Source organism: Limulus polyphemus, unplaced genomic scaffold, assembly GCF_000517525.1.
Source record: "Limulus polyphemus unplaced genomic scaffold, Limulus_polyphemus-2.1.2 Scaffold68, whole genome shotgun sequence".
NCBI lineage: Eukaryota > Metazoa > Arthropoda > Merostomata > Xiphosura > Limulidae > Limulus > Limulus polyphemus.
This window is the reverse complement of record NW_013665678.1, coordinates 1,129,553-1,141,703: the sequence shown is the minus strand read 5'-3', so window position 1 is coordinate 1,141,703 and position 12,151 is coordinate 1,129,553. Positions and strand designations below refer to the sequence as shown.

The following is a 12,151-nucleotide window of genomic DNA, read 5'->3' as shown; positions in this document are numbered from 1 at the left end:
ACCTTAGTTGTATTGTTTCTATAATATATTTTACGCATATCTGAATTATACTTATATAAATGGTTTTACGTAGAAACTGATACGGCGAAAGAGTAATCTTGATGTGTACTAAGTATATGTACAGACATGGGAATGTCCTAATTCGTGATATTTAAATAACAGATCATTTAATCTTTTTCTGTGTTACTAACACCTATAACAACGTGGAAAGTCACAGCAACCAGCACAAAACTTTAACGTGCAAAATAGAAGGTTCAAAATGTTTTTCAATACTGATTTGGAAGTAGGAAAGAGGTTTTCAACAATATTATTTACAGATAATCTAAGTATAAAGAAACAATTCAAATTGCCCATAATTTATAGCACAATGAAACATATGATAAAAATAAAACAAAAGAAAAGAAAACTAATGAATATTGCGAATATACATCGAAATTAAATCTGAAGATACACATTAGTTGAATATAAAAAAATCAATCCGATAGCGAAAAAATATTAATCAAAAATGAGAGAATTAAATTAATATTGTAAAAGTATTATTCTAAAATGTACAAAAGTATTTAAAACACCTTTCGGGCTAATTCTAACCATAATATGTATTTTTTTTGCAACAAATACTCTTAACATTCTTTTATTGTAAAAGTATTTCAAGTAAAAAAAAAAACGTGATAAGCGCTCAGATTGTGAATGCCTTATCTTCAATCACAATCACTGAGGCATACTTGATCAGGTCCTTCTTGCACAGACAAAGGCATTTTTTCTATTGCTTCATATGTCTTCCCTATGGTAAACATATATTACAAAATTAATAAAAACGTATACACAAAATTATTTTAAATTGCAGTTGATCTTTAATAGTAGTGATATTTTATCTCAGATTTTGTATTTGAAAAATAATTATTTCGTAACTCTCTTCTAAGTATCTTTTTACAACCTTCAAATTCATTCACAACTTATTTGCTTTGTATATATGGTGTCTGCAATATCCTTTTTATTTATATCAGAATATTTACATTAATGTAGGTATTTCAAGAATACGAACACTGGCATATTAGTTGATTCATCTTGTATTATACTGTAGACTAGCTGCTTTGCGAAATTGGTAAACATTATCGGATTATGTTGATATAACGAAATAATAAAGTAAGGTTGCGTTCTAATCCCAAGCCTGTATAACACCTATGATGAAAATATTATGCGACATATAAAATTACCCGAGGGTAATTAGAAAAGGTGGTAAAAAGATAAACAATGTTAGATATATAGACGACGCTTTTCTTACTGCTCAATTTCAGAAAAGTTGTCAAGAGATAGTGGATATAGTGAACAAAATAAGCGAAGACTTTGGGTTTAGTACAAACATCAAGAAAAACAAAATAATGAATAAGTAAGAAGAAAGAATCCCCACAAGTCGATATCATTATCATCAATGATGGTTTAAATTGAAGATGAAAAATGCGAGAGTGAGATCAAACGAAGAATAGGGACTGCAAGATAGGCTCTTTATGTAATGAAAGGAGCTCTAAGCAGTACGGTCAGGGGTCAAAGAGAATGCCGTGGCTTTGTAGTTGAAAGAAAACAACCTATTTAAACTTGTTTAGGGTTACTCCTAGTGTCATCTTTTGCAACCTGGTTTGACTATGGTTACCAGGGTAATTAACGGTACATTGATAATTTTCATACTGACTCGATCGAATTCATTGTTCCATGCAGCTTCGAGGAATTCAATATCAACAATTTTGTTCTTCATAAACGTCTTCAATCTTTTTCTAGTGACCCCTACTCTAGCCGCGCTCTTATTTTTTATGTATTTTGTAATTACAGTGAACTTATACTACTGCAGGAGCCCTTCCTGGAAAATCCTAATGAACTCAATTTCTTTTGCTATTTCAGATACTACTGGAGCTTTATTTTCTTTGTCTCCAGATATGTCAAGACTTTTTGTGGCCTTAACAGCCCAATATGTTTTCGTATATATCATATCTGCAGCTTGGGCATCAGCAGGACCTATTACAGTGCTTAATTTCCCTCTTAATGAGGAATCACTTGTCATTTTCATAGTTTCGTGAAGACGTTTCCGGTATTTTCCATATTCACCTTGTAAAGTAGGTTTCTTTTGTGCGCTCACCATCACACAAAAAAGGCATTTTTTTGTTGAAAGGAAATTTTTTTTATCTTGTGATTAACGAAAGTTTAATATTTGAGGAGTAGGACCTTTGCGCGAGAAGTGTTTTATAGTGCTTTTTTCCAGTTCACATTTTCCTTTGAGTTGTATGTTGGTAGCATCTTCTATGCCATGTTGCCACTGATAAGATCAATGTCTCTGTGTTTTCATTTTCATGCCTTCTTGCTAGTTCTGGAAAAGGCTTGTCACCATACTTGGCCCATTTTATGATAAACTTGAAATATGTTTAATGAAAGGATGGACACTCTGTTAGAACTTCTGTTGTACTCAAAATATAATCGGTTGCGAGATGAGGCAGCTTGGCACTTGTGCATGGGCTGTCTTCACTTTTATGTTTTCTGATTTTGCTCCACCTTACTCTAATGTGCACACTGTTTTACAGTACACTATGCTTTATTCTGCCAAAATTAGTCCCTCCAGTGGGTCACCAGTCAGTTTATGAATTTACAACGCTAAAATCCGGAGTTCGATTCCCCACAGTGAACAGAGTGAAAATAACCCATTATGTAGCTTTACACTAAGAAAACCACAAGAAAGTTAAGGTCATGTGTTCAATGGATAGCTGACACTAGATAACATACATGTGGACTCATAAATGAAGATTTTTTATCACTTGTAGTTTCCGAATTGTTGTACTAAATTTGTAGTCGACGTTTCATTGCAATGGTAACCATGATCTGACACAAATTTAAAGATGGCAACATGCATTTTCTGAAACTACGATTTACCTAAAGTACCGTTATATTGGTCTCGTACTTTCAACCAAAAAAAAATCAGAATACGGTTTTTAAGCTATTTTCCACTTAATTAAATACTAGAAAGATTGTTGTTAAGACTAATTGTATGGAATTGAAACCTAAATCATCATTAAGGTGAAATACGCGAGATTCGAAAATTGGGAAGCTTTAGTTATCAGAAGAATATTAAACAGTTGGTGCTGGAAATGGTTTGTGGTATCGCATTGCGCGCCAGCTCCAAAATCCAGAGTTCTATCACAGGGCCAACCTGCACCCAATACGTTTAAACTTTGTACTAATAACAAATTGACTATTTAGTTGCAATTACTAATTGTTTGTGACTCCTGCATGTATACCACGAATGCATGCCCAAAATTATTTCCAGTACTGTATATTGATGACATGACAGCATTGAAAATTGAAACTTTGCTCAAAGTTGGTAATATTTAACTGAACATTTTGTAATTGAACCAAATACAGCAGGAAACAAAACTGTACATTATTAGATTTAAAAATTATATATCACTTATTTTTGGAGTTTTTATTCCACGAAAATATCACTGTTTCTGAACACTACTACCTAAATATATATATATATATCTCAAGATAGTGGTGTTCAGAAACAGTGACATATTTTCGTGAGAGAAAAACTCCAAAAATAAGTGGCATATATATTAATGTACAGTGTTGTTGGCTGCTATAGTGGTTTGCTCAATTATAAAATGTAAATGCTAAAACTTAATTATTTTAGTCGTGATGTCATTTATGGTGTTTATAATTTTATAAGGAATATCAGGAAATAACTTTAAACTGTAAGAGATTATGTTTGCGTTATATATATTGTATATTATTTTATAATAACTTCAGCAAAGACTGTTGATTATGGACTTTCACTACTTAAGAATACCTTACATTGAGAATACGTATAACACAATTTACAATTACTTTGTTTTATTTTTTGTTGCTGTTGGCATTATATCCATTATTATAAACAATCAGCGTCAAGCAGTTTAGAGAAGTGGGAAAAAATAATTTTAAAATATATCAGCTTATTATCTTTCATTTGTGTTAAGTGGATTTTTTATTTCACAAACAGGAAAATGTTTGGCAATAATTTGATATTGACGCTGTGTTGGTCTTACTTCTGCAGAAATCTTCTGCACCTTTTACCTACTGCCATCTTTTCAAGCTTCCATGTCGTTTTGTACTTCACTAAGCAATAATACATAAAAAACTGTGATACAAATTATAAATAATCTATTCTTGAAGTCGATGTTATAATTTTATTTTTTATATAATTCCTCATTTTTTACCTTTGATTGGTCCTTGAAGTCGATGTTATAATTTTATTTTTTATATAATTCCTCATTTTTTTACCTTTGATTGATCCTTGAAGTCGATGTTCCCAAGTACATTGTCAATTTTCATGACAATGTTTCCAATGGACTCTTCCATTTTGTCTACCCGAACGTTCAGGCTAGAAAAAAATACGTATATATATATATATATATATATAAATGCTAATTCTATTGAGGTACTTGAGATATATATACTATTACATATAATGAAGACCAACTTATATATTTTTTTCAGAATAGAACTATTCATTTATTTTAACCACACTATCATACATACCTGAACATTTAACATCTTACAGTTTTTTGTTGTTTTTTTTTTGTTATAAGGCCTAAATACAGAGGTTAAGTATATTATATTAAGACGCTTTCGAAACCCCACCACGTCGTTATAGTCAAAGTCGCCACGTTCAATCATACTCTATCTGACGACCGTGCATTTTAACAATATCCCTGCAGCGTTGTTTCCATTGAAAAAGGTTCTGCCGTAAGGCTATCATGTTTAAAACACACTCTTCTTCCCTACATGTCTTACATATTCCTTCTAATGTACAAGGACATTGGTTTCTCAACAGTCCGATCACACAGAAATCCATAGGCGCTTGACTAGAAAACCTAATAAGCACAGCCACAAGACTTTGCTCACCTGACAACGTTAACGAAGAAGTCAATCAACTAAAACAGGACTTTATCAACGTGAATAAATATCCCACAAAAACTGTCGAAAGAATTATTCACAGAAACCACAACCAACATCATAATCCAAAAGACAATGAAACAGCTAACAACAGAACACTACACTGCTGCATACCATATATTCCAGATATCAGCGACAAAATTACTAACATTTGGAAAAACTCATAACCAAACATAATATTCCAGTAAACACTAAATTCATTCAAAAACCAGGTAAAAAATTAAAATCTATACTTTGTAAAAACTACTTTGACAATCATAATACCAACGTCATATATAAAATACAATGTAACAACTGCCATGATTTCTATATAGGAGTAACAAGCCAAAAAATGGAAACCAGATTCAATAAACAACAACAACGACAACAACAAAAAAAAAAACATCTTCCCATGTTTTTGAGCATTGTATCTTAAATAACCACAGTATAACCATAGAAACTTACTAACATGTTAAGTAAAGAAACTAAAGTAAACAAACGAAAAACTAAAGAAGCTCTTCTAATACAAGAAATTAAACCCACATTAAAGCAGCACCAAGGAACAGTTTTATATCTGTACTAATTATTCCTTAATTTTAACTACCATATAATAGGTTAAATATTTACAGCGCCCCCTATAATCTTACACCTATTACTACTGTCGTCTCCACAACACGTTATCAATAACGGTCACTCTTTCAAATCTCAAAAGTTTTCTATACCCATATCAGCCGTCTATACTAAATGGGTTTATCGTCATCATGAGATAAAAATTTGTTACAAGCTTGTCATAATCAAATGTTTTGTAGTTATAGTCTTGGGGGGAATTTGGTAAATATACATAGTAAACGTAGCGTTGTTCAGTTACAGTGTATGTTGCCTGATGTAACATATTTTATGAAGTTTCACATAACCACTTATGGGTTGTCATCTTAAAATGTTCGATTATTTTAGTGGTTGTGCAATAAATTCTTGGAGAATTTCACTCTTATCTGTCTTTGGTTTTAGATGAAAAAGTTGTATTTTTACAGATAAAATATCGATTATAAAAACACAAAATGTTAACACACAACTAAAGCCACAACCAACCATAGGAAGCAGAACATAGTTAAATTTGTGGAGGGGATCACTGACGATTGGAGATTTGTTTGCTTCAGAACAATACCATATTGGGATATCTACTGTGTCTACCGTGGGAAATCGAACCCCGGATTTTAACGTTCTAAGTCTGTCGACTTACCGCTGTCCTACCTGAAAACAGGATTGGAGGTACCTTATTTGCTATGTTAACCGTGCCCATTGAGCTCAAGACTAAAACACCGACTTTCCATGATAACTATACGTAAGTCTTTATTCTCCATTCAAAAGGAAGGGCACTTCACTGCTGAGTCAAAATTGGGGGCAATTGCTTCCCGTTCCCCATTTCCGCTGTCTTTGTAAACAAATACCGAAAAAACATGTTCTTAAATCTAGAAAGATGTAACATCTTACTTAAAGATAAATATTAACGTTACTTTGTGAACATTTCTCTTCCACCAGCACTAAATGGACGAACTCCTTCCTGTTCCATCTGGATTTCTCTATCTAATTGAGTCTTCTCGCCCTCTAAGTCTGCCAGCATCTGTTTGGTCTCACGGCTGTCTAACTCCCGATTGCCGTCGCGATCGTACTTTGCAAACAGCATCTCAATCTCCATTTCTGAAAGGTTTTGTCTGAAAGTTAAAAATAATAATTTACTTTAGTTGCTGTAGATATATGTGCTTTCATTTTTTACCATAATCTGTTTTTGACACACAGATAACAGAATGATAGATAATAGTTCTCACCTTTTGAGAGTGTGGCGCATTTCGTCGAATGACAACTTCTGATCATTATCTTGATCGGCGAGTTTCAGAGCGTTCTGAATATCTACAATATGATCACGCTTGCCAATTTTCCCCATGACATTGTTGATTCCCTGGCAGAAAATTGAGAAAAAATATTATATTCATCGCTTCTGCTGTTATTATATTATTAAAATGTTAATCTTTTTTTATTCTGTATTCGAAGACGAAGGTAAAATAAAGAAACAATTCAATATCACATTCTGTTTACACAAAAATACATATTTAGTCTCAATAACGTTCTATCGATCTCACTGCCATAATTATGCATAGACTAGTTAGTGTTCATGTAAAATGGCAATAAAGCAGAATGTTGTCAAATTCATAATTTCAACGTTATATTTTCCGGTTTCATTTTAAAACATACCAGAACATGGGACCAGTTCTCTCTGTAGACCGAAAACCGACAAATTCGTTGTTATGTTCAGTTCTTTCACACCACCATAAACAAGTTAAAACATCGATTACTTCTCCATTTAGAGCCATTATTTCTTACAACCTATAGAATATGCCACCCGATAAATCTTGAACACGAAGTTAAAAACATGCATAATACATGATAGTCCAAATTTGTTTTTCCTCTTTTATAATTTATTAATTAATCAACTAAAGAAATACGATCATAAACTTTTCAACATCTTGTAGCCCAACTGAAATAATTTTTATTGACATGGTTTTTCTTGTTTTTTGTTTTGTTTTTAATCCACTGATTAGTGTTACCCCTAAAATGGCAACCATGCAAAAAAAAACTCAATGCGTCGGTTGGCTTGTAGGGTGGGCGCGTTCGTCAGACATCTCTCCACTAGAATTCCTTCTTAGAGGGTATGTTAAGGACATCGTGTATCGCACACCTATAACAAACATGACGGATCTAAAACGAATGTCATCGTCACTGTAACTGTGGACGTGTTCCAGCGAACGTGAACTGAAATCGAATATCGGTTAGATGTGCTGAGAGCTACTAATGGTGCACACGTAGAAGTTTACTGACATGTCAATAAAAACTGTGAGTTTGGCTACAAGATGTTGATAACTGCATGGTTATTTTTCTTTAGCTATTTAAATATTAGATTTTAAAATGGGAAATATATTTTAGACCACTCTCTGTTTTCAAAGAACTCCATTTTTCACAACGTTTCATTACAAATTGCCATCTTAGTGCCAGAAAAATCTTGTTCCACGAAGATAAAGAAAGGGTCGCCAACGATATTGGCTACAACACAAAAACTGAGCCTTTTGATAAAATATTAAGGTTTGTTTGTAATTAAGCACAATGCTACACAATGGGCTATCTGTGTTCTGCCAACCACATGGTTTCTAGCGTTGTAAATCCGCAGACATACCGCTGTGTCACTGAGGGGCAAAATATTAAGGAATCACAACATTAAAATCAAATACAAATATCCGAACCCCGTGAAAAATAGCCTAACTCCAAATAAGCGACACCTGGAGATAAAAAACAAAGCGTTTATATAATACCATGTCATAAAGTGTTGACATGAGAGTTTCTAAACTTAAGGAGGATATTAAATATGAAAACATAACATGCCACTTTTCTTCATATGAGAAATTCTGGCCATCAAATCGATTGAAAACCAACAAGTATTATATAAAAAATGAATAACTACATAAAAAGAAAAAGTTGATTAAATAAAAAGTCTGCTTAATCAACAATTCCCAACTTCATTTGTTATACAGTTTTCTGACCACCTGTGTTTTTAAGGGAATTGGATGTTGTAATGTAACCTAGGTGTTACTGGTTATCTTTCTTCCCAGAAAACCACGTGATACTAAAAAGAACACACGAATGTGTCGAAACTAGTTCTAATTTCAAGTTGTCTGTAGCTTGTTCAACACACGATAGATATTGCGTTATCTATTATTATTATTATAATAATACTAGCATTAATTTGAATATTCATTAGAACGCAAGTAACCTAGGCCTAAATGTGATGAATTTTGAAAAATTTTATCAAATGTTCCATTTAACACACTAGCAATTGATTTTGCCCCGCTACAAGCCAAATCTGTTTTTCAAGTAGATACTAAGATATAAATATCATTTTATCACATTGCTGCTATCACTTCTTTACTCTTCCAGGTGCCTGAGCAATAAGTTTAGTGCTTATAACCTGAATTTGAATTTCGATACCCGCGATGGGCAGAGCACAGCTTACCTTGTAGCTTTTTGTGCTTAATAATAATGAAACATTTTTCGGCAAATATTCTTTTCTTTCCTCTTAGTTGCTAGCAATAAATTTCATTTATAATAAAATAAGTTTTGCATTGAAATTATTTATAAGTTTAATATTTGCGAACATTCATCGGTCGGGCGTGGTCTTCAGTTAAAGTACCGTACTATGAATTAGAACGTCAATGATTCGTGTCCTGTTGCCACAAAACCGAACTACGTACTGTGGGACTGCATCTGCGTTGATAGAGTGGTGGCCAAATCCTAATATTCGATTAAAGTAACACAAAAAATGGCTGTGGATAGCACAGATGGCCTTTGTGTAGCGGCTAATGGAATTAGCCTTTGTGTAGCTTTTCGCGAAAATCGTAAACAAACATTTAAATCTAATTTAATATAGATTTAGCTTCCATACACAATTAAACGATACTTGTTCCACTAAAATACCATTGGAAGCTTCCTGAACTATTATATAAATAGGGGTATTGCTGTTGTCCTAAAATATGCCATTTTGCCGAAAGCTACTTGAAATATCTCGTTCTGATGTCGGTGTTGTTACAAGCCTAATATATTTCGTTTTATTGTAAGTTTATTGAACTATCATTCCGATGCAGGTGTTGTTAGTAACCTAAGTTATGCATTTTATTTTAAATGTTTAGATTTAACATTTATACATGTACGCTCCTTGTGTCTGTAGCACAAACATTTTTCATCTGACATAAGTATAGTTTTTAAATAAGCAACAAAACGTATTTAACAATACTAGAATTATTGTTATTATTTACATGCATGCTAAAGAATGTTTGCTACCGAAGTACTGTTAATAAAAGCTGAATATTTCATGATTAAAAAGCGTATACAGATAACTACTAAAAGTAATTATTGATTTTGTTATTATTTATATTAAAAGTAGTTCTGGTATAAAAACGACAACTACTTACCTGTTTAAAGTAGTCTACTATTTCAAACTCATTCTTTTGATTTGCAATCTCTGCCTTTACTTCTGAGTAGGTATCGTTGATGATTGCCAAAAACATGTTCTGTAAGAAAAATATTTTTACTTAAATAAACTCTAATAAACATAGCTTAAATATTATTCTGTAATATACTCAAAAACAACAGTATTCAATATCTCTCAGTAAACAACAAAACGAACATAACATTCTCTCGAACTGCTCACCATTAAGACAAAGAATACGAAGAACACATAGCTGAGAAAAAAGAGTGGCCCAAGTACTCTGTTTGCTGCTTCTATTTCATAGAAGTCAAAGTCTCCCAGAATGATGCGCAACAGGGTGAACCTGAAAAAGAAAATAGTGTATACATGTATACATGAAACATGCTTTTCCAGCAGCTTGTTCAAGATAAATGATTATCAACATATCAAACATATGTGTCTAAAATTATGAATCAGACGAGCTCTACATCCTTTTAGGAAAAAGTGTTAGCACTGTAGTAACGTTACTGCGATGTTTTATCACATGATTCAACGTTATATCAGACAAATTTAAAATATTTCCAAAACTTAAAACAAACGAAACATACTACAAGTCAAAACAAGCATACTTTATAAAATACTAACACAGATTTTAGGAAATTGCTGAAATCTTTCACTTGGGTTCCGAATAACAAGTAACCCAGCTGAGCATAGGCAAAAAATACAATACAGAACATGATTCCGAAGCCTGCAATATCCTTGGAACACTAGAAAAGAAAGAAACGTATATATATATATATATATGGATGTATAATGTTAGTTTGAGACTTTACGTTCTAATGTGATGAAATAATTTACTAATAGTTATATATATATATATATATATATATTTACATTTTAATAATGATCTTTAAAAATAGATAACGAACAGTAAATATTTCATCCAGTCTTAAATACGATTAACACGAATGAAAATGTTCAATCAACTTAAAAAGCAATAATAATATAAGTGTTTAAGGACAAACGAAGTTTGGGGCTTCTTTATACAAACATAATTTTGTTTTTTTCCACTGAAACTACAGAAGAATTGAAGGAAATTCCATTTCAGAAAATTATAAGCTATTCGTGTTTATTCTATAAGAATAAAACGATTTTAAAAAGATCGTTATCTCTAAAGCAAACCTTTTCGAGCATATAATTTGTACAGTTATAAATATTTACAAAAATTGTTGACTGATAATCTAAATAGATAATCTAAGTCGGCATTATGATGATAAATCATGCGAACATGGCCTACTTAACAATGCGAATAAGATTCTTTAAACGTTTATAACGTGGCGTCATATAACAAAATCACAGAATATCTTAATTCAAGGTGACATGTCTTTGTCGCATATTTTCGAATAAATTTTTTATCGTTAGGATATTTAAAACATTTTATTTTAAGGTGAGATCAAGTTGTTTTTGAATTTTTTATTTTATATTATATTATAGTTTATATTCAAGTAAAATAACACTTATTTAAATATCTTTATTTAAATGATATAACTAATTATGTTAATTTTTTTCCAGGCAATATAGCTAATCATAAACTATATATCTGTTTACAGCTGAAGTATATGAACATATATACTTAAAACCCTAATACAGCTTAATTTAGATATCATATATTGTAATTCAGCCACGTACAATATACTAAAAGTTTTAAGTTACATGTTATGAGAGGCACTGTACGTATCATATACAGGCTGACTTTACGTCGACTAAATCATACACATAACCATTTAACTTCAAGTTAATAGAAATAGGTATAATGCGACTAAACCATTTTCATGGTGTATCTTCACTATGAGAAATTTTGTTAAACAAGACCGATGTCTGTAGGTTTACTTTCTTCTTAGAATTCTTCTCAAGAAGTCGATAAGCCGTCTTAACGTTGTTAGAACGACGGGTAAAAGTTGTTGATAGCGATGAGTTGGCCGACGCGTTTCGAATGCATTCTGCATCCATTATCAAGGCTGAATGTTGTGTGAATTGTGAGTACTGTTGGTGGATATTTATAGGTATGGGTAAGTAGGTGGTGGTATCTAGCTCGTGGAAGGCTTTAATTGGTGGAGTGTTGTATTGTGGCTTGGGAGTTTCTCGCCAAGAAGCAGCAGTGTGCGTGCTGTTCCTGTCGATTGTTTG

At 32.2% G+C, this 12,151-nt stretch overlaps 1 protein-coding gene across 1 annotated transcript in view; it reads right to left on the bottom strand.

Annotated features, from left to right (window-relative positions):
• Nucleotides 1-751: 751 nt before the first annotated feature.
• The window catches only part of LOC106465500 (polycystic kidney disease 2-like 1 protein), a 70,173-nt gene continuing 58,773 nt past the window's right edge, over nt 752-12,151 (bottom strand). Inside the window, exons 9-15 of the mRNA XM_013925729.2 lie at nt 10,610-10,731; nt 10,208-10,328; nt 9,969-10,067; nt 6,780-6,910; nt 6,468-6,665; nt 4,300-4,399; nt 752-781 (exon numbers count right to left, since the gene is read on the bottom strand). Of these exons, the coding sequence (XP_013781183.2) occupies nt 761-781; nt 4,300-4,399; nt 6,468-6,665; nt 6,780-6,910; nt 9,969-10,067; nt 10,208-10,328; nt 10,610-10,731 (792 nt within the window). The 3' untranslated portion in view covers nt 752-760. The remainder of the gene's footprint in view (nt 782-4,299; nt 4,400-6,467; nt 6,666-6,779; nt 6,911-9,968; nt 10,068-10,207; nt 10,329-10,609; nt 10,732-12,151) is intronic.